General features: G+C 40.8%; 1 protein-coding gene across 1 annotated transcript; it reads right to left on the bottom strand.

Moving 5' to 3' along the window:
- Window positions 1-8,608: 8,608 nt before the first annotated feature.
- LOC308262310 (uncharacterized protein C8orf89) lies at window positions 8,609-22,810 on the bottom strand (the record flags this gene model as incomplete). The annotated part of the gene is made up of 4 exons (XM_080694759.1): window positions 8,609-8,757; window positions 16,332-16,387; window positions 20,521-20,674; window positions 22,684-22,810. The coding sequence occupies 4 exons, from the start codon at window positions 22,808-22,810 to the stop codon at window positions 8,609-8,611; spliced, it is 486 nt and encodes a 161-aa protein (XP_080550885.1).
- Window positions 22,811-24,089: the final 1,279 nt, after the last annotated feature.

The raw sequence follows: 24,089 nt of genomic DNA, 5'->3' as shown, positions 1-24,089 counted from the left end.
CGCCTGTAATCCCAACATTTAGGAGGCTGAGACAGAAGGACCATGGTTTGAGGACAGCCTCAGCTACTTAGTGAGGCCCTGTGCAACTCAGTGAGACCTAGTTTCAAAAATAAACAATAAAAAATAGGGCTGGGGGTGTAGCTCGAAAGTAGAATGCCCCTGGATCCCTTCCCCACTACTGGAAAAAAAAAAAATAGGGATAGGGGTATAGCTCAGAAGTGAATGTCCCTGGGTTCAATCCTTAGTAACACACACACACACACACACACACACACACACACACACACACAGGCTGGAGCTGGAGTGTAGCTCAGAGGTAGAATTTCTCTGGGTTAAATCCCTAGTACTAAAGAAAACCAAACAACTACAACAACAAAAGCAAGCATACCTGAGGTAGGATAGAAGAAATAAAATATTAGATAGAAAGGAAATGAATTGGGAAGGAAAGAAAAATATAGTTTTAAAATCTGAAAAGTTCATAATCTCTAACTCTATCCTATAGGGTGTGTTCTATTTTAGGCAGAAGCCTCCAGGAGCCCACACCCTTAATCAAGGGCCCCTCTGGTACCTGAGATTCCTGAGATGCTTAGTAAACAAAGAATCCATTAGGAAGGACAAGTAAAGTGACCTCCCAGCCACCACCCATCCATTCTGAGTGGAGAAAGTCCAGACCTCCACTATGTGACCACATCCAACCCTTCCTGGGGGTCCTATAAAGGACTGAAAAATCCACAAAGAAGCTCTTACCTGGATGCTCTCTGCCTCTTAAAATGCCTGCTTTCCCCCTCGAATACCTCACTTTCCTAAATAAAACCTCTTTCTCTCTGACCTGTGTGTATGGAAGTTATTTTCTGTCACGTAAACCAAGAACCCTACAAACTGTCAAGTTATTTCATAACATACACATTCCCAGATTCAAGGCATGTCACCCAAAGAAGGGCCCACTTTTTAGTGGACCTTTAGTGAATCTTTATTCAGGAATCTAAATCACATATTAGAAGATTGCTTGGTGACCTTACTTTTTGGAATGATCATTGACTAAGAATTTGTTCTTCACTAAACTCTATGTGTGTGTGTGTGTGTGTGTGTGTGTGTGTGTGTGTGTGTGTGTGTGTTTGTTTCTGGGGATTGAACCCAGGGGCATTCTACCTCCAAGTTACACCCCTATCCCTATTTTTTATTCATTATTTTGAAACAGGGTCTCACTAAATTGCAGGGGGCCTCACTAAGTAGCTGAGGCTGGCTGTGAACCTGGATCCTCCTATCTTAGCCTCCCAAGTACTGGGATTACAAGAGTGCCACCATGCCCAGCTTAAAGTAATTATTCTTCATAAATACTCAGCCTAAAATTAGAACTCCATCTTTCCAGCCTAAATATTTATCATAAGGTACATTTCCCCAAAGGTATGATTGATATTGCTTACTCAGAAGGGGATTTTCAAATCCCAAATGCAAAAGGCTTTTGTCTGGCAAGACTGTCGTCAGTCCCAAACATAAGTTTAATATGCACAGTTGTGAGACTATAATGCACCAATAAAAGCACATTAAAAATATGTATGTATTATATATATAAATTGTGCAGTGGCTCTAGTATCAGAATTGTCCTCTTAATCTTATCTCTAGATTTTGGGTTTATCTTACTTGGAGGTGATTTGTGCTTTCTGTGTACCAAACACATATTGATAGTGGTTTTTATAAAAACTCAATGAGGAACAAAAATAATAAATGTGATCTATGAAAGTGTGTGTGTGTTTTAAGATTTAATAAAAAACCTAAGTTAAATTCAGTTCCAAGACTAAAAAGGTGATTACTTATTTCAACACATTTCATTCATTAAAAAGAAACATTCCATAAACATTCCATTTCTTTCTTGAGCTGACTTGAGTTGAACTCTCGTAGGACAGTGGAGGGATGGGGAAGATATAATTATTCCTGTACAAAATCCCAGCTTTACATTTACTATTATGAATGTTCCAAATGTGTTACTGTCATAACTTGCAAACTTAATATTAAAAAATATTTTTTGATTGTTGAAGTACTATCTTGTCTTAAAATTTAGGTAATTAGAGCCAGGCGTGGTGGTGCACACCTTTAATCCCAGTACTTGGGAGGCTGGGACAGGAGATTCACGGGTTTAATAACCTCAGCAACATAGCAAGACTATCAGCAACCTAGAAAGACCCTGCTTTAAAACGGAACATAAAAAGCCAGGCATGGTGGTGCACGCTTGTAATTCCAGTACTTGGGAGGCTGAGACAGGAGGATCATGCAGGTTCAAAGCCAGCCTCAGCTATTTAGTGAAGCTCTCAGCAACTTAGTGAGGCCCTGTTTCCAAATAAAATATAAAATAGGTCTGGGAGTGTAGCCCAGAGGTAGAAAGCCCTTGGTGTTACGGATTGGGGGAATATGGTTTGGGAAACTGTTCCCCGGGGACCCCTGCTAGGGTCCCGGACACACTTTCCCCCAACCCATAACAAAAACCAAAAATGACCAAAACCAGAAAAAAACCGCGGGTTCTTGTCCTAAGCTAAGAATAAATATGCATAGCTTGGACAGTTGCTGACGATTTAAAGAAGTTTATTAGAAAGATAGAAATACAGAAAATAGAAATACAGCCCCATGCCAAAATGGCATGGGGGGGGTGACTCGAAATGAATACACCAAAGGGATTACACGTGGACTCGGCCTTTTATAGCCATGACCTCCATCTTGTTCACGTAATCCTGACCTGTAAGGTACCTCCCCTTACCCTGTAAGGTACCTCCCCTAGCAAGGTGTGGTGAGGTGTCTCCTTTCATGAAGGTCGACCCCTCCTACCATCTTAGTTAGCTTATCCAATCATGTAGACCTGTCTTTAGATAGAGAAAGGCCTAGTTCTCCTCTCCTATTGACTTGCTAATTGCATGTAGCTAAGTCAATCTAAGTTTCAATAGCTGTTTGCTTCCTGACCAAAGCCAAGCCTTTCTCTCTCCAGGTTTGCCGCCATTTTGACACAATTATTTTTGAAATATATTAATAATCAGAGCTTTCTCAAATCTTCCTAGGCCATTCCCAATACTGGCACACCTGGGTTCCAACCCAGTACCACCAAAAAACAAATAAACAAACAAAAACCATAAAGCCAGGCATGGTGGCACATGCCCGTAATCTCAGCATTTGGGAGGCTGAGACAGGAAGATCCAGGTTCGTGGCCAGCCTCAGCTAATACTTAGTGAGACCCTATGCAACTCAGTGAGACCCTGTTTCAAAATAAAGAATAAAAAATAGGGCTGAGGATGTAGCTTGGAGGTACAAAGCCCCTGGGTTCCATCCTTAGTACCACACACACACACACACACACACACACACACACACACACACAAAGCTGGGCACGGTGACACATACTTGTAATCCCAGTAGTTGGGAGGCTGAAATAGGAGGATCACAGGATCCTAGCCAGCCTCAGCTACCACTTAGTGAGGCCTCTGAAACTTAGTGAGACCGTTTCAAAATAAGGAATAAAAAATAGGGCTGTGGGTATAGCTCAGAGGTAGAATCGAACCAAAGATGTAGCTTGGATATAGAATATCCCTGGGTTTAATTCCTAATACAAACAGACAAACAAACAGGACTATCACCTACCTATTTTTTGTGTGTGTGTGGCACTGGGGGTGGAACCCAGAGGCTTTCTACCTCTGGGCTACACTCCCAGACCTACTTTATATTTTATTTGGAAACAGGGTCTCACTAGGTTGCTGAGAGCCTCACTAAGTAGCTGAGGCTGGCTTCGAACCTGCGCGATCCTCCTGTCTCAGCCTCCCAAGTGTAGGGATTACAAGCATGCGCCACCACGCCCGGCTCTCACCTACCTATTTTTAAGTGATATTAAATAATTAGAGGACATAGTAGAAGTTTATTTTTATTTATTTATTATTTTTTTGTGGCACTGGGGGTGGAACCCAGAGGCTTTCTACTCCAGGCTATACTCCCAGCCCTATTTCTTATATTTTATTTGGAAACAGGGTCTCACTAAGTTGCTGAGAGCCTCACTAAGTGGCTGAGGCTGGCTTTGAACCTATGTGATCCCCCTGTCTCAGCCTCCCAAGGGCAGGGATTACAAGTGTGCACCACCACACCCGGCCATAGTAGAAGTTTAATAAGTAAAATTCATTGGCAATCAAAGAAGTACTCACCCAAGAGAGCTTACCACCACTCCTGCTTCCCAATTTTTATTTTTTATTTTATTATTATTTTTTTTATGGTACTAGGGGTGGAGCCCAGAGGCTTTCTACCTCTGGGCTATACTCCCAGACCTTTTTTTTTTTTTTTTTTTTTTTGGAAACAGGGTCTCACTAAGTTGCTGAAAGCCTCACTAAGTAGCTGAGGCTGGCTTCGAACCCGTGCGATCCTCCTGTCTCAGCCTCCCAAGCGCAGGGATTACAAGCGTGAGCCACCATGCCCGGCCTTGCTTCCCGATTTTTAAATCATTAGACAAACTTAAAGGAGGCGGTCAGAAGATAGAAAAGGTACAATTGATAATTAAGTCATTCATAATCAAAATGCATATGTAAGATTTATTTATTTATTTATTTATTCATTCATTTATTTATTTATTTATTTATTTTGTGGGTCTGGGGATAGGCCCCAGGGGTATTCGACCTCTGAGCTACACCTCCTACCCTATCTTTTATTCTTTTATTTTGAAACAGGGTCTCGCTAAGTTGCGGAGGGCCTCACTAAGTAGCTGAGGCTGCCCAGGAACCACAATCCTCCAGTCTCAAACTCCCAAATGCTGGGATTACAAGCTTGTGACACCATGCCCAGCTAAGCATTATTTATTATCATATTTTTAGTTATTCTCTTAGAGACTAATTCATCTTGATAATGCATATATACATTTATGTTAAATAATATTTTATTTATAATATTAGCCAGGCATGGTGGCTCACGCTTGTAATCCACGCGCTTGGGAGGTGGAGACAGGAGGATCACGCTGGTTTGAAGCCAGCCCCACTGGCTTAAGAGATCCTGTTTCCAAAAATAAAAAAATATAAAATAGGTCTGGGAGTGTAGCCCGGAGGTAGAAGGGCTTCCAGGAACCCCAGTACTACCCAAAAAATAAATAAATAAAATATTAAACATATTTACATTTATAAATTAATATTTATATATAGACAATATATAATATATTTATAATATTAAATATATTTATAGTAAATATTAAATATATTTATAGTAAATATATAGAGATATATTTGCAAGACTGGGGATGAAATACAGGGGCATTCTAACTCCAAGCTACACCCCCTGCCTGTTTTTTACTCTTTATTTTGAAACAGGGTCTCACTAAGTTGCAAAGGGCCTAAGTAGCTGGGGCTGTCCTCGAACCGGGATCTTCCTGTCTCAGCCTCCCAACTGCTGGGATTACAAGCTTGCACCACCATGCCCAGTTAAATGAATATATATTAAGAGCAAATTTGTATAAATTATTGTAAAGCATGGAAAGATATGAAATATGTTCATTCTTCCATATCTACCAATGCTTCTGCTCCTCCTCCTCCTCTTGTTTTCTTTCTTGTTCTTTTTTATGGATTTGAGCTCACTCCTCTCTCTACTTTTCTGTCAGGGAAAACCCGGCAGCCTTTGCTGTGTGAATGTTTGTCAGAGTTCTAGCTCTGGTTAGTATCTTCTTTCAGAAGTAATTTTCATAACTGTTTAGCATCTCTGTGTAGATGTTCTAACTGCACCTTAAGCTGAATACGCTCAAACTTGCATTCATCCTCTTATTTCTCCCAAGCTAGCACCACTTCCTGAAATTCTTATTTCTGAGACTGAAAATCTGATCTAGCCGGGCGTGGTGGCGCACGCTTGTAATCCCAGCATTCGGGAGGCTGAGACCGGAGGATCGTGGTTCGTGGACAGCCTCAGCTACTTAGTGAGGCCCTCTGCAACTCAGTGAGACCCTGTTTCAAAATAAAGAATAAAAAAATAGGTCAGCGGGTGTAGCTTGGAGGTCAAATGCCCCTGGGTTCCATCCCCAAACCCGCAAAAAAAAAAAAAAAAAAAAAGAAAGAAAGAAAATCTGATCTAATTTTGATTCTTCCTTTTCTGATATTCTATATTTGAACAGTTCGTCTTCAGTCCGGTGCCTTGATACAGTCTCCAAATTATACAGTGTCTCCTTTCTATTCCTGTTTCTACCCTCCACTGACAGATTCTTACCTGAATTCTATGATAACCTCCTCATTTCCCAACTTCCAGGCTACTCTCAATACAATCTGGCTTACACATTCTACTTGGATGACTCTTCCCAAATCTCAGAAGCAATAATTCACTTTCATTCTCAAAATTCTCCGTTGTGAAACAGATCAAACTCATGCCTGGCATCTGAGGCTCTTTACCACACACAAAGTTTTTTGAGTCAGTCTATCTATGTCTTGGTCCCTGAGGTTGTAAATGATTGAAGCCAGATCAAACTTGTACATATCAATTTCTTTGACCTGCACAATGGCTTTATACGTGTGTGTGTGTATGTGTGTGTGTGTGTGTGTGTGTGTGTTGGTTGGTTGCTGAGGATTGAACCCAGGGGCATTCTCCCTCCAAGCTACAGCCCCAGCCCTATTTTTTATTCTTTATTTCAAAGCAGGGTCTCATTAGCCGGGCGTGGTGGCGCACGCTTGTAATCCCTGCGCTTGGGAGGCGGATACAGGAGGATCGCACAGGTTTGAAGCCAGCCTCGCTGGCTTAAGAGACCCTGTTTCCAAATAAAAATATAAAAAAATAGGTCTGGGAGTGTAGCCCAGAGGTAGAAGGGTTTCCAGGAACCCCTGTACCACACCACCAAAAAAAAAAAAAAAAAAAAAAAAAAAACAGGGTCTCACTAAGTTGCAGAGGGCCTCACTATGTAGCTGAGGCTGTCCGTGAACCATGATCCTCCTGTCTCAGCCTCCCAAGTACTAGGATTACAAGCGTATACCACCATGCCCAGCTCCATGCATTTTGAATTAGCTGCTTATTTCAAGTTATTACTAACATTTATATATTTGAGAGATTTCACACAGAGATTGAGATTCTCACTTCTCATAAAAAGTTGGGGTATCTGGCAATTTTGGACCCACATGGCACAAAGATCAGAAGCTGGGCAGCACTGCCCTTCCTAGTAAGGTAACACATCACAGTTTACCAGCTGTCCACTCACACCACCTGGTCCTAGCCTGGTGCGGGTAGACATGTGAATTTATAATGTCCAAACAATTCTACCTACTGCTCCAACCAAAAACATCATTCCCAAATGCAGTATGCCTCTGCTTATGTTTTTTTCGTCTTTCTAGAAATGTCCTCTCCTCTCATTTTTTCTGTCCTAAGGCGTATTTCCAACATCATATCTTCCATAAAGGCTTCTCTCTACTGTCTCACTGCATGTTGATATCCCTTTTTTTTCTGAACCTCTGCAACGCTGTGGCTCTCCACTCTCCAGAGAAGTAGTCATTGGTGTCCTGACTTCTCGGGGAGGTAGAGAGAGGCACACTTCTCCCGCTATTCAGGTTTTCCTGAGGCGTGCTTTTCCTCTTGATTCAGATCTTCCTCTTCCATGAAGACTGAGCAAGTCTTTCCCCACCCTCCTTTCCCCTGATTGATCTGCCTGTCCATGAAGCAGAAACCCTATTGAGCCTGGCAATGAAGCTTGATGTGGCAGGCCTGATGTGGTCAGCACTGTTGGGTATACACATTTGCCTGATTCTGAAGGTCAATACCGGGATGCCCATTGTTGCCGCACATCCAGGCAAAGCCTTCCCATCCAGGTTTCCTTAGCAAACCAAACTAGTATTTTCATCTTCATCTGGCTGAATACTGATCTCAAAATACTTTCCAAACTCAAGTAGAAAAAAGAGATGTTTTATTGACCATCTCCTAATCCAAATAACAAACTTACTCTTTCTTGAATTTTCTGCAGCAGCTAGCAACATTTTTGTTTTTGTCCAGGAAACACTGATTTTGGCTCACAGTTTCAGAGATTCAGTCCATGGTTGGCTGACCCCAAAGCAGAAACATAATAGCAGCAGGGTGCAGCAGAGAAAAGCCGCTCAGCTCGTAGCGGCTGAGAAGCCGAGAGCGCACTAGAAAAAAAAAATTGTGTGTGTGGTAGTGGAGAATGGACCACCTAGGGGCATTCTACCTCCAAGCTGCACCCCCAGGCCTATTTTCCATTTTTTATTTTGAAACGGTCTCACTGCGTTGCAAAGGGCCTCACTAAGTAGTAGCTGAGGCTGTCCATGAACCAAGATCCTCCTATCTCAGCCTCCCAAATGCTGGGATTACAAGCGTGTGCCACCACGCCCGGCTTTAGAAAAATTCTTGCACAGGCAAATGCTCAAAATATATTTATCAAATCAAACCAAAAGACAGTGTGAATACAATTCATGAAATATAATTTATGCTTATGTTCCCGTCATCTAAGTTTCTCTTTATAAAGCTAACAAAATACAAATTATTCCATATATAATGTAAAATATTTCCTATTTATATTTCCATTTTTATGTAAATCCTTGTACATCATGAAGAGAAGGAAATAAAGCAAATGTAAACTTTAAAAGCCAGTGAAGAAAGCATCACACTGCATGATAATTTATCAGCAGTCTCGTAAGTCTCGTTTCTTGCCCTTTTTTGACTTCTTGGTTGTTTCCTGACGAATGGTACTGTATTCGAGGATGGCCATCTTGGAAAGTCTTTGTAAGTACTGAGAGGATGCTCCAGTGAGAGGGTCCATGAAGCCAGTGCCTGTGGAAGAAAAAAATTAGCTATTTTAATTAAATTAGGCATACGTAAACAACATTCTACAAAATACAATGAACAAAATATTTCTTCCACAAGTAATCATAAAACATGAATAGTTCATATGATGTATACTTAAGAGTTACAAATGCCAAAGCCAACTTCTGCCATGGCTGTGACTGTGATGCAAGCCACCTAAAAAATATTTAATTAAAAAATAATGCTTTTATTAGCTGAATTGTGCCTGCCTGTAATCCCAACTTCTTGAGAGGCTGAGGCAGGAGGATCACTACTTCAAGATCAGCCTGGGAAACTTAGCAAGTACCTGTCTCAAAATGAAAAATAAAAAAGGATGGGGGACCCCAGTACTTGGAAGGCGAGACAGAGGATTGCACAGGTTCAAGGCCAGCCTCAGCTACTTAGTGAGGACCTCTGCAACTTAGAGAGACCTTGTTTCAAAATAAAGAGTAAAAAAATAGATCTGGGGTGTAGCTCCGAGGTTGAATGCCCCTGGATTCAATGTCCAGTACCAGGGAGAAAAAAAAAAAAGGGAGAATAGCCTGGATTCAATCCCAGTACTATAAATCATCATCATCATCATCATCATCATCATCATCAATCATCATCTTATATAATTGTCTAAAATTAATTATGAGTCTTCTGTATTGTGCTTCTTAAAACATGAGATGGCTGTGAAAGTTGATTCCAGTAAAAAACAAAATCTCCATAAAAACATAAATAATTAAGTTTTTTCATACTATCACACCCATCAAGTTATCTTCTCCAATAAAATAGTTTCAGCCAGGGGTGGTGGCACATGATTGTAACCCCAGTACTTGGGAGGCTGAGACAAAAGGATCTCAGGTTTGCAGCCAGACTCAGGTACTTAATGAGAGTCTCTGCAACTTAGTGAGACCCTGTTTCAAAAATAAAGAATAAAAAATTGGGCTGGCTAGGGGTGTAGCTAGGAGGTAGAATATCCCTGGGTTCAATCCCCAGTACCATAAAAAAAGTTTCTTATAAAATTACATAGGTGAATGCCACACATGGTGGCGCACGCTTGTAATTCCCGTGTTTGAGAGGCTGGGACAGGAGGATCTCACAGGTTCGAAGCCAGCCTCAGCTACTGAGTGAGGCTCTCAGCAACTTAGTGAGACCCTGTTTCCAAAAAAAGTATAAAATAGGACTGGGAGTGTAACCCGGAGGTAGAAAAGCCCATGGGTTCCACTCCCAGTACCACACACACACAAAAAAAAATATTATATAGGTGAATGAAAGAGAATAAAATTATACTATGAATGAAATCATTCTCTTAAGTAAAACACCATTAATTAAACATCTAGGATAGAATAGTAATAATAATAATAGATAAAATTTATTAAATCATCTTTATCATGTACTTTACATTTCTTTCTTTCTTCGAACCCGTGTGATCCTCCTGTCTCAGCCTCCCAAGCGCGGGGATTACAAGCGTGCGCCACCACGCCCGGCTTACATCTATTTCATCCACACAACAACACTATGAAGTAATAATTTTATTCTGAACTACAGATTTTACAAAAGTAATTTAGGGAGGCTAAGTAACTTGCCAAAGGCACGTAGTTAATAACTATAATTAGCAGGATTTCAACCCAGAACCATCAAGCTCAAAGTTCCCATGTAATCACTACATATTGCCCTTTTTTTTTTTTTTTTTGTGGTACTGGGGGTGGAACCCAGAGGCTTTCTACCTCCAGGCTATACTCCCAGACCTATTTAATATTTTTATTTTGAAACAGGGTCTCACTAAGTTGCTGAGAGCCTCACTAAGTAGCTGAGGCTGGCTTCGAACCTGTGCGATCCTCCTGTCTCAGCCTCCCAAGCGCAGGGATTACAAGCGTGCGCCACCACGCCTGGTGAGATATTGCCCTTTAATATATAAATATTTTAATTTAGAAACATGGAGCCTTTGAAAATAATATACTGACCCATACTGCTTTAAAATACAATTACTTAACTTTATTCGAGTAGTTTCAATTGTGAACGTTTTCACTTCTTCAATGCAAGTGTTATTTTTGTCTATTTTGCATAATTTATAGGTACAAACGGATTGGAAAGTTCAGAGAGAGACAGAAAAAGAGAGAATTGAGCTTTAAGAATATGATCAGAGCCGAGCATGGTGGTACAATCCAGTAATCTATAATTCCAATACTTGAGAGGCTGAGACAGGGGGATCAAAGATTCAAAGGTAGAATTTTTTCGAAACCCTCAGCAACTTACAAAGAATGTGTTTCAAGATAAATAAGTTAATAAAATAGGGCTGGTAATGTAGCCCCTGGATTCTATCTCCAATTAAAAATAAAAGGAAAGAATATTATCTTGATTCCTGATTCCTGTTCTTAGCAAGATCTAACATTTTAATTACATTCTGGGTTGGAATTTTAATTTTCAGCTAAAAGAAAATGAGAGCTACAGAGGCTTTGCGGGGCTGAGGGCATCCTGAGAATGTATTCTTGATCTTCAACAACTGCCACTGAGCTTGGCACTTTGAAAAATCCTCCGGCAACAAAAAGCTGGATTCTAAGCATTAAGCAAACTTCACCCCCCAAAAAATGTCCAAGAATAAGTATCACATAGTCAAATGTAATTAAGGTGGAAATTGTTAACAACAAACTTATTAAAAATTCTTAAATATTTAGAAAAATGTGTACACATATTCTAATTTTCTACAAAAAAGAAAGAATAAACCAGGCGTGGTGGTGCATGCTTGTAATCCCAGCAATTGGGAGGCTGAGACAGGAGGATCGCAGTTCTCATACAGCCTCAGCTACCTTAGACCCTTTGCAACTCAGTGAGACTCTGTTTCAAAAATAAAGACTAAAAAATAGGGCTGGGGGTGTAGCGTGGAGGTAGAATGCCCCTGGGTTTCATCCCCAGTACCAAAAAAAAAAAAAAAAGACTAATAAAAAGAAAACCTTCCTTTAAGATTATTCAAGGAAAAAAGGAAATAAGGCACAAATGCCTTACCAGGGAAGAGGGACAGAAGTGCAGCTAAGAGCAGATGAAACGTGTCAATAAATTTTAAAACTTAGAAAAAAGACAAACATTTCTAGAAAATATAACTTACCAAAATTGATTGAAGAACTAGAATGCCTTGACAGTCCTAAAATTAAAATTATTGAGTAAGTATTAAAAGTTTCTCCCAAAGAAAACAAGTAACCCAAATAATTTTTTAAATGAATTCTAATAGACTTTCAAGGTAGAAATGATTCCAATTTTAGGTCATGTCCTTCAGAAAATAGAGAATAAATACCTCAGTTCACTCCAGGCAGCCATTATCATCTTGTCATTGAATCCATACAAGGACAAAATCAAATAATTTTTTTTTGTAAATCTGGGGATGGAACCCAGGGGCATTTAACCTCCGAGCTATACCCCCTGCCCTATATTTTATCTTTATTTCTAAACAGGGTCTCACTAAGTTGTGGAGGACCTCACTAAGTAGCTGAGGCTGTCTGCAAACTGTGATCCTCCAGTCTCAGCCTCCCAAATGCTGGAATTACAAGCATGCGCCACCACACCTGGCCAAAATAAAAATTAGTGGCAATCTTACTCATTAATATAGGTTTTTAAAATCCCAAATAATACATGAGGTAATTAAATACAGCAGTACATTGAAAAGATAACTAAGCCATGGAAACAAGGGCATCATAGTGTCAATAAAATCTATAAATGTTACATTTTAAAAGTTGTATGACTTTCTCAATCAATCTGAGAAAATTCTCATTTATGAAAAAGGCTGTTAGCAAATTAAAGGAAAGTTGAACTTACTAAAGTACTAAAGGACCGCTCCAAACTTATAGCTAGACTTTTTTTTTTTTTTTTTTTTTTTTTGCAGGTCTGGGGATGGAACCCAGGGGCATTTGACCTCCAAGCTACACCCCCTGCCCTATTTTTTATTCTTTCTTTTGAAACCGGGTCTCACTGAGTTGCAGAGGGCCTCACTAAGTAGCTGAGGCTGTCCGGGAACCACGATCCTCCAGTCTCAGCCTCTCGAATGCTGGGATTACAAGTGTGCGCCACCACGCCCGGCTCGCTAGACTCATTTTTATACATTTATTAGCACACTGCAGTCATACATTATAGTGTGGTTCAATGTGATACAAGCACACATGCACATAGCTCTTGGCATATTTCCTTCTGACTCTCACTTCAAGTCCATGCCTCTCTCTGAGAAAGGAAACAGCTCAAATAATGCCATGGCTAGCCTCAGTCTTACCGAGGAGCTATTAAGGGCAGTCCCTTGAAAATCATAAACAACTCAAAGATGCCCACTCTTAACTCTTATTTTGCATTGCATTCTAGGGAGCTTAGCTTTTTGTTTTTCTTGGTGGTACTGGGGACTGGGGATGGAACCCTTCTACCTCCGGGCTACACTCCCAGACCTATTTTATATTTTTTATTTGGAAACAGGGTCTCTTAAGCCAGAGAGGCTGGCTTCAAACCTTCGCGATCCTCCTGTCTCCGCCTCCCAAGCGCCGGGATTACAAGCGTGAGCAACCATGCCGGGCCTAGGTAGCTTAGTTTAAAAAAGAACGTCATAGGCTTCAGAAAGAGAGAAACAAAACTGACATTACTGATGATCAATTATGATAATCTGCATTGACAAGCGAAAATAATCTCTATATTAAGAACTTTAGCAAGGTGGATGGGTGTAAGATCAAACTGCCAAAAACAAAACAAAACAAACCCAACTATATTCTCAAATTCTTGTGATAAAAGAGATCTTAAAATTTTTTGTGGTACTTGGGATAGAACCCAGGGATATTCTACCTCCAAGCTACACCCTCAGCCCCATTTTTTATTCTTTATTTTTGAAACAGGGTCTTACTAAGTTGCGGAGGGCCTCACTAAGTATAGCGGAGGCTGTCCGCGAACCGAGATCCTCCAGTTTCAGCCTCCTGAATGCTGGGATTACAAGCATGCGCCACCACGCCCCGGTGTTAAGAGATTTTAATTTAAAAAGAATTGTGATAGGGTATGGAGGCACACACCTATAATCCCAGTACTTGGGAGAGAAGCTAAGACAGGAGGATTGCAGGTTCAAGACCAGCCTCAGCAACTTATTGGCATTTGGTCATTCAAATATAGATTATATTTATTTCTTTATATCTAAACATAGCTGTGTTACTAAATTACTAACAGAAATAAATTTCTGTTGTTTATAAGCTATCCAGTTTCTGGTATTTTGTGATAGCAGCCCCAAAAGACTAAGTATGTATGTAACTCTGCTTTTGTTGTCTATTTCTTCTCTTGGTTTTTGTCATTTTATGTTTAGTAACCGTTAATGAAATTCTAAATGCATATGAAAACCTGCAAGGCTTTTTTTTTTTTTTTTTTTTTTTTTGCGGGTTTGGGGATGGAACCCAGGGGCATTTGACCACCAAGCTACACCCCTTGCTCAATTTTTTATTCTTTATTTTGAAACAGGGTCTCATTAAGTTGCAGAGGGCCTCACGAAGTAGCTAAGGCTGTCCGTGAACTGCGATCCTCCGGTCTCAGCCACCCAAATGCTGGGATTACAAGCGTGCGCCAGCTGGATTTGTCTTATAGTGTGGAAAAAAATCTGATTTTTTTCTGGAAGACAGATATGCCTTTATTTATAGTAGGTAATCCTTCAGGAGTTTTCACTGAACACTGGGGTATTTACCAAGGGCTCTCTATCTTGGCAGGCCCTTCATCTCCACAGAAAATGTTCAATTACTGAATTCTCTGCTCAGTTCTTTAGCCTCCCAGAAGCTATTTTCTGCTTGATTTCCTGAAATACTGTTCAATTCACATTTCTATGGAGAATAGAAAAACACCTGGAAGAGAAACTGCTCACAGAATTGGGCTCGCTTCTCTTTCCTTATTCCTCCAGGATCTTGACCTCTTGGGCAGCTTGCTGATAAAACTGCTCTAATACAAGCTATTTCACCACTGTCAGAGGGGAAAGTTTTCAGATCATTTTTTAGAAAGTATGTCCATTGAAATAGATGACAGTCATCATGGTGATCTTTTATTTTTTTATTTTATTTATTTATTTATTTATTTTTTTTTTTTTGTGTGTGTGTGTGTGTATGTGGTACTGGGGGTAGAACCCAGAGGCTTTCTACCTCTGGGCTATACTTCCAGACCTATTTTATACTTTATTTGGAAACTGGGTCTCATTAAGTAGCTGAGGCTGGCTTTGAACCTGTGTGATCCTCCTGTCTCAGCCTCCCAAGCTCTGGGATTACAAGCATGTGCCACCACACCCGGCTCTGTCATGGTGTTCTTTTAAAAACTTAGATCACATTAAAATCATTCTTTTGATAAAATTATCTTTTATTTCAATCAGAGTTAAATACAGTTTCCTCCTCCTCCTCCTCTTCCTCCTCCTCCTCCTCCTCCTCCTTCTTAATGTGGTACCAGGGACATTCTGCCTTTGAGTTACACCCCTAGCTCTATTTTATTTTTTGTTTTGAAAGAAGGTCTTCTAGGTTGTTGAGAGTCTTTCTAAGTTGCTCAGACTGGCTTCAAAGCTGAAAAGCATCCTTGTTTTTGCCTCCCAAGCTTACAAAGTCCTTCGTAAGACCCTGCATGACTAGACATTCCATTGTTTCTCTCACTTCTTCTTGTACTACTTAGCCACGCCACACTTCTAATGTTCTTCCAACAGGCCAGACACTGTATGTCTTGGGACCATTGCTGGCCCTAACAGAATGACTTGGACCCTCGCTTCCTTCAAGCCTTTGCTCAGATACTACCTTCTCAATTAACCAACCTACTCTGACCATTCGATCTAAAGTTGTAGATCACCCTTCTCTACCCATATCCTAATTACCTCACTCTATTTGTTGTTGCTTCTATTACACTCAATTTCTAATATGCTATATGATGGACTTATTGATTCGATCCTAGTGTACGTGGGCTATATTCTCTCACTAGAATGTAATCTCCACAGGGACAGAAATCTTAGTTTTATTTGAGGATTTGTCCCTAAGCCCAAGCACCTAGGACAAAACCTGCACATAATAGAGACTCCATTTATATTTGGTGAGTGAATTAATGAACTGCCTTCTGTTTTGACTCTATAAGGATGAGTCTCTGCAGTGAGATGTCTTTGACACACAGGATTCTTGATAAAACTAATTAGAAGATGAAGCTAGAGGGAAAAGTCAGGGGAAGGTGGTAAAGTGTTCAAAGACAGGCTAAGAAATTCGTAATTCATACTTTAGGCTGCAGGTGACCCAAATTACTGTTTTGATATGACTAGAGGTTGAGTTCTCAAGCTTTTGTCACAGTGTTGAAGGACTTCAAGGGTCAGAAACTCAAAGCAAGACCACCAATTTGCAGGTTACTAAGTGGCCCAGGTAAGGTACGATGAGGGCCTAGCTCCAGGTCTTAAGATGATACAGGTATGCATATAACAAACCCAACATCCTCTAAGTCCACATAATAATGCTTAAAGGAAGCACTAAACAAAGCAAAGGCAAATCAGTGGAAAGAAGGAAAGTTAAAAAAAAAAGTGTGTGATACCCTAAGGAAACAGAGGGTGGGGGAAAAAGGAGGCCACTTACCTTCTGATTTCTCCTGAAGTGGCCCGACAGGGCATGTTCCCTTAGTCTTCTTAATCCTAAAGGTTATAGATTATCATAAATTACAAGTATATAAATCCAGGGTACACTAACTTTAAGGATATGATAAGAGGCAAGCAACGTACTTTCAATGAAACTCACTTGCATATTTTGGTTTTTGATGCCGGAGATTGAACCCAGGGCCTTCTGCATGCTAAGCATGCACTATGCATCCAGCTCCAAAACCCATTAAATGATATCACATGGATACTAATTGTAAATGTTAAAGAAAGGGAAACTTCTTCTATCAATGAATTCAATCAGAAGCAGATGTATGAACCAATCTATCTAATATCTTGGGTTTTCTTAGTACATTTTTCCAGTAGATGAGTAGTGTGTCTAACTTCTCCTACATATCATTCTTATTTATTTATTTATTTATGGTACTGGGGAATGAACCCAGGGGCATTCTACCTCCGAGCTACACCCATAGCCCTATTTTTTTTTTTTTTTTTTTTTTGGTGGTACTGGGGGTGGAACCCAGAGGCTTTCTACCTATTTCTGTTCCCAGACCTATTTTATATTTTATTTGGAAACAGGGTATCACTAAGTTGCTGAGAACCTCACTAAGTAGCTGAGGCTGGCTTCGAACCTTCTAAATAAAAAGAGCACCACTTTACATATTACAGGCGAGCACCACACCTGGCTCAGCAGCAACTCTGTGTGTGTGTGTGTGTGTGTGTGTGTGTGTGTGTGTGTGTGTGTTTATTACTGGAAATTGAGCCCAGGGCATTCTACTTCTGCACTCCATCCCCAGCCTATTTGTTTAAACAGGGTCTCATAAAGTTCCAGAGGACCACATTAGTTGCTAAGGCTGTACACAAGCCATGATCATGCTGTCTCAGTCTCCCAAGTAGTGAGATTACAAGTATGCTCCACCAGGCCCGGCTCAGCAACAACTTTTTTCTTTTTTTTTCTTTTCTCTTCTTTTTTTTTTTTTTTTTAATAGAACCTAGGGGCTTTCTACCTCTGGGCTACACTCCCAGACCTATTTTATTTGGAAACAGGGTCTCACTAAGTTGCTAAGAGCCTCACCAAGTAGCTGAAGCTGTTTTCGAACCTGCGTGATCCTCCTCTCAGCCTCCCAACTACTGGGATTACAAGCGTGCGCCACCGTGGTGCCTGGCTCAGTAGCAACTTTTTTTTTTTTTTTTTTTTTTTATGGGTTTGGGATGGAACCCAGGGGCATTTGATCTCCAAGCTACATCCCCTACCCTATGTTTTATTCTGTGTGTGTGTGTGTGTGTGTGTGTGTGTGTGTGTGTGTGTTACTGGGGATGGAATCCAGGGGCTTTCTACCTCTGGGCTACACTCCCAGGCCTATTTTATATTTTATTTGGAAATGGGGTCTCACTAAGTTGCTGAGAGCCTCACTAAGTAGTTGAGGCTGGCTTCGAAGCTGTGTTATCTTCCTGTTTCAGCCTCCCAAGTACTGGGATTATAAGCGTGCGCCACCACTCCCGGGCTTATTTTTTATTTTGAAACAGGGTCTCACTGAGTTACAAAGGGCCTCACTAAGTAGCCGAGGCTGTCCACAAACCATGATGGTCTTGTCTCCGCCTCCCAAGCGTGCGCCACCGCGCCGGCTTCTCAGCAGCAACTTTTAAATACTGTTCACCTCTAAGATGACCATTATCGGTTATATTCCCAGAATGTGTTCTGAGAGTCACTGAAAGTTTCTAATCACCATTAAAGAAATTTGAAAAAATATTAAACTTTTAACAGAGTTTTAACATCAAATATGCACATAGGAAGAAGACAAAGGAGGGTAAGGAGTTGTCCATAAAACACATAAATGAGAGTACTTCCCTGCTTTGCCAAGACTGTTCTCTATTCATAGGGCGCTGGGAAACGTGCACAGGAGAGTAAAATACTTGTAGGCAACTTGACATGTTCTCACTAGGATGGCTAAAAGGAAGACACTTGTGTCAAAGGCAGGAAAAAAACTAACATATATATTTTGCAAGCACTTTATGTATGTCATGCCACTTAGTCACGTGTGTGTGTGTGTGTGTGGCACATCCCCAGCCCTGCTTTTTATATGTTAATTTTGTGTGTGTGTGTGTGTGTACTGGGGTTCCTGGAAACCCTTCTACCTCTGGGCTACACTCTCAGACACCTATTTTTTAGATTTTTATTTGAAAACAGGATCTCTTGGCTTCAAACCTTTGCGATCCTCCTGTCTCCGCCTCCCAAGAGCGGGGATTACAAGAGTGCGCCACCACGCCCAGGTTCTATCTTAATCTTTTTTTTTTTTTTTTTTTTTTTTTTTTTGGTGGTGGTACTGGGGTTCCTGGAAGCCCTTCTACCTCCGGGCTATACTCCCAGACCTTTTTTTTTTTTTTTACATTTTTTTATTTGGAAACGGTCTCCTAAACCAGCGCGCGCGGCTGGCTTCGAACCTGCGCGATCCTCCTGTCTCCGCCTCCCAAGCGCGGGGATTACAAGCGTGCGCCACCGCGCCCAGGTTATATCTTAATTTTGAAACAGGACCTCACTACGTTGCAGAGGGCCTCAAAAAGTAGCTGAGTCTGGTCTCGAACCTGTAACCCTCCCGTCTCAGCCTCCCAAGTACTGGGATTACAAACTTGCACCACCATGTCTGGCTACTTAGTCACCACTTTACATATAAGGAATGCTTGTCATAATGTGAGCAAAATGCGTTCCAATTGTCCTCTACTGTAAAGTTATACTTGATTCAGTGTAAAATGTTTAGAAATAATTTTTCAAAGATCCAAATCACAAATGAAAAACAAAAACAAAACCCTGAAATAGGATGGAAACAGCAGGAAGGAAAACAAGTACTCCAAATGAAGAGGCAGGGCTGCGGGAGCTCCTGAGTTGAAGGAGCGCTTGCCGGGCACGCGAAGGGCCCTGGCTTCCACCCCTGGCACTGCCGCACACGCTCCTGCGTGCTTACAAAATAAGAGGCAGAGTGGGCTAATCCAGGCTGCTTTCCAGACTTCCAGGCTGGGAACGACGACTTTGTGTTGAAGGCCGTAACAGCGCCCTGGTTTTAATTGAGCCCACGTCCATTGCTGTAGGCAGCCGGACACACCTTCCTCAAGGACACTGTGACCACAGAGGGAAATGACAAGAAGGAGCTCGTGTCAGGACAGCGTCCTGGTGACGATGTAAACCGACCGTCCTCCGCGGGTTTTATGGTGATGCTTCAAATGGCGCCTCTTCCCTCTGCAGCTCTGCCCCGTTTCTCTTTCAGGTACCGCCTACTCTACCAGCATCTCACTATTTCTCCTCCGCCATCTCCAATTCGGCCTTATAATCTTACTTCAGGAAGGTAATTTTGCCTTTGTAATTTTTATAGGCTCACATCTATCTTCAGCTAATACAAAAATTATGAGAAAGGCTATCTGTATGATAATTGTTGATTGTGTTGTTATTTACAAAACCAAAACTGTCAAAGAAACCAGCCCAACAATGGTTAGATAAACCATGGACATATCAGGAAAATATAATGTGGCCCCAAATGCCATTTGAAGTATACAATGACATGAAAAAAAGTACATATGAAATACCAAGTTTGCAAAAGGCAAAATAAAATTTAAATGTACCCTGAAATCACAACTAAAATAAAATCCATGAAAATAAAGGATAGAATTCAACACCCCAAAATAAAAATGGATATGTTAGAGTGGGCAGATTATCAAATAATTGCTTTTATTCTCTCCCCACATTTTCTGTAAAGTTTTAATAACTTAGACAAATATTTTACTTATTTATTTATTTATTTATTTATTTTGCGGATCTAGGGATGGAACACAGAAGCATTCTATCTCTGAGCTACACCCCCCGCCCAATTTTTTAATTCTTTATTTTGAAAGAGGGTCTCACTGAGTTCCAGAGGGCCTCACTAAGTAACTGAGGCTGTCTGCGAACCGTGATCCTCCAGTCTCAGCCTCCCAAATGTTAGGATTACAAACATGCGCCACCACGCCCAGCTAATAACTTAGATAAATATAATCTATAACTTTTCATTTTTAATTTTATATATATATATATATATCACAGTTTATTTCAAGAATACTTCACAACAATAATATTATTTGGACAGCTCAAGAAATATATTCTAGAACCAGTCCTGAGGGCTATGCATAATGGGCGGGTGGTCTACCTGAGGGTGGGCATGTCGGTGTCAGCGTGCAGTGGTCGCTGGTGACCCTCCAGGGGAGTTGAACTTGCGTTCTTTTGGCAAAGTGGCAATCCTGGTAAATATGGCATCTTGACACATTCTTTGAGCTCTGCTAGATCAAATGCTGAGGCATATTCTAATTTAAAAATATCATAATTGTCTTGGTTAAGTGTATACTACTTCTTTTATTATATACAAAAAATGCATAACTAAATATACCAAATTGACCACTGAGTAAAGGAAATGAAGCAACTATAATTTTTTTAGCAACTATAATTTATTTAACTTTTTTTTTTCATGGTTCTTGGAATTGAACCTAGGGTCATTCTACCTCTGAGCTACACCCTCAGACCTATTTCTTATTTTGAAACAGGGTCTAGGTAAATTGCTGATGCTAACTTCGAACCTCCCATGACAGTCTCCCAAACAACAGAATTACAGACCATGCTTGGCTTATTTAGCATCTTTACAGAAAAATGCCTTTCAATTCCTACCACAGGGACCGTAAGGAAGGATTAGATTAGAGGCTGATGAAGAATCGGAGTAAGAGTAGGATGCAGTGATACACCCCTGTAATAGCAGCTCCCAAGGAGGGAGAAGGATCACAAATTCCAGGCCAGCCTGAGCAACCTAGGGAGACTCTGACTCAGAATGAAAAAACCAAAAAGGGCTCGGTGGTGCAGCCCTTGCCTAGCAGGAGTAAGGCCCTGAGTCCAAGCCCTACTGCTGGGCGGGGGTAAAGAGACCATTGGACAAAGCACAGCCTCACAGGTCTCTCACAGCTGGCCACTGTCCTCATTATTTTATTTAATTACAAATGCCAAGAAGCTGGACATTTGGGAGGCGGAGACAGGAGGATCCCGGCTTGCAGCCAGCTCAGCTACTTAGTGAGGCCCTTTGTAACTCAGTGAGACCCTGTTTCAAAATAAAGAATAAAAAATAGGGCTGGGGGTGTAGCTTGGAGGTAGAATGCCCCTGGGTTCCATCCCTAGTATCATTAAAAAAAAAAAAGCCAGAATATTAGCATCACATGTAAATAAAAAGCTTGTTCAAGAACCCTGTATTATCTACTACTTTGAATCTTTCCACATTCTTGCTTTTTTTTTTAGGTGATACTGGGGTTCCTGGAAAGCCTTCTACCTCCGGGCTACACTCCCAGACCTATTTTTACATTTTTATTTGGAAACAGGGTCTCTTAAGCCAGTGAGGCTGGCTTGGAAGCTGCGTGGTCCCCCTGTCTCCGCCTCCCAAGCGCGGGGATTACAAGTGTGCACCACCATGTCTGGCTTGCTATTTTCAAGAATTATATCACCATTAGTAGAAATGAAAGCAGAATTCAGGGTCAACAAAGAATACAATTATAATTTGAAAGTAAGGGGGGAAGCTATTGATATTCTCTTATACATGACAAATGTTCTCACACTAGTATTTACTGAGCAACTATGGGATATAAGATACTCCCCATTTAAGACATTCAAAATTAAAATTAAAACTTGGGTTGAAATTATTAATTTACAAAGTAATTACTAAAGATTTGGGTATCCTAAATCATAAAAACGTCAACTTGAGGTGTTTAAAGAGAGCCCTTTTTCTGAAAAGAAAGGAGTATGATCCAACAGAGAAAATAATGCATGGAATAGTGAATATTAAGAAAGGAATACTTTTTCCTTTCTCCTTCTCCATCTTCTTTTTCTCCCTCCTCCTCTTCCCCTCCTCCTCCTCCTCCTCCTCCTCCTCCTCCTCCTCCTCCTCCTCCTTCTTCTTCTTCTTCTATAGTACTGGAAATTAAACCCGGAAGCATTCTCTTTTTTTGGTGGTACTGGGGTTCCTGGAAGCCCTTCTACCTCCGGGCTACACTCCCAGACCTCTTTTTACATTTTTATTTGGAAACAGGGTCTCCTAAGCCAGCGCGGGCGGCTGGTTTCGAACCTGCGTGATCCTCCTGTCTCTGCCTCCCAAGCGCGGGGATTACAAGCGTGCGCCACCACGCCCTGCAACCGGTAGCATTCTACTTCTGAGTGATATCCCCAGCCTTTGAAAAAAAAAGTTCATTTGCTTCCCAAGTACCTGGATTGCAAACATGTGGCACTATGTTCGACAATTTTTGTGTTTTCTAGAGGAAATTAACAATAAAAATGAAGTTACCTTTTCTCATTTTTTGTGTTTCTAAAACTGCTTTTCTCCAACTATTTTCAAAAAGAAAACAACTGTCCAGGGAACTTCTGGTGAATCTAGAAGTCTCAAATCTGATTTCAGGAGATAACACTGACATTTCTTCTTTTTTCAATAGTTCCGATGAAAATGAGATGCTGCTCCAGGTACAGGACATGAAATACAAAGAAAACAACACATTTCTTGTAAATAATTTTTTCTTTTTTTGTAGCACTGAGGATGGAATCCAGGGGTATTCTACCTCCAAGCTATACCCCAGTCATACTTTTTACTCTTTATTTTGAAACGGTGTCTCACTAAGTTGCAGAGGGCCTCACTAAGTAGCTGAGGCTGGCTGCAAACCACGATCCTCCTGTTTCAGCCTCTCAAATACTGGTGCAAGCGTGCGCCACCAAACCTGGAACTGTAAATATCTTTTCTTGTTTGTTTTTTGTGACACAGAGTAAATATTAGCAGATTTACTAACATATAAGTATATATTACTGGAAAATTTTATTTTATGTGTGTAGTACTGTGGGTGGAATCCAGGGACCTTCTACCTCTAGGCCACACCCCCATACCTATTTTATGTTTTATTTGGAAACAGGGTCTTGCTAAGTTGCTGAGGATAGCCTCAAACCTGCTACCCTCCTGTCTCAGCCTCCCAAGTACAGGGATTATAAGTGTGTGCCACCATGTCCAGCTTATTCTTGAATTTTAAAACAAGAAACATTTAAGAAGAAAGAAAACATGTGTAGTCAGAATTTTTTTTTTTTTTTTTATGTGTGTGTGTGTGTGTGTGTGTGGTACTGGGGGTAGGGCTTTCTACCTCCGGGCTATACTCCCAGACCTTTTTTTTTTTTTTTTTTTTTGAAACAGGGTCTCTGAGAGCCTCACTAAGTAGCTGAGGCTGGCTTCGAACCCGTGCGATCCTCCTGTCTCAGCCTCCCAAGCACAGGGATTACAAGCATGTGCCACCACGCCCGGCTTAGAATTTTATATGTTTAAATAATTTAGTAAGTTCTTTCAAATTCAAGATTACAGACATTTGGCAATATTAAAAAAAAAAAAAAAAGTAGCCAGCGTGGTGGCTCATGCTTGTAATTTCAGCATTCTGGAGGATGAAACCAGAGGATCATAGTTCATGGACAGCCTCAGCTACTTAGTGAGACCCTCTGCAATTTAGTGATACCCTGTTTCAAAATAAAGAATAAAAAATAGGGCAGGGGGGTGTAGGTATCTTAGAGGTCGAATGGCCCTGGGTTCCATCCCCAGACCAGAAAAAAAAAAAAAAAGTAACCATCTTCAAGACAATAAAATGCTTAGGATTCTCTAAAAAATACTGCCATTATATAATCAATTTGTGCCGGGGATGGAGGGGTGGGGGGTGGAGACAATTT

Source organism: Muscardinus avellanarius (assembly GCF_963383645.1).
Source record: "Muscardinus avellanarius genome assembly, chromosome: 4".
NCBI classification, from domain to species: Eukaryota; Metazoa; Chordata; class Mammalia; order Rodentia; family Gliridae; genus Muscardinus; species Muscardinus avellanarius.
The sequence above is the reverse complement of the archived record's forward strand: the minus strand, read 5'-3'. Positions and strand labels throughout refer to the sequence as shown.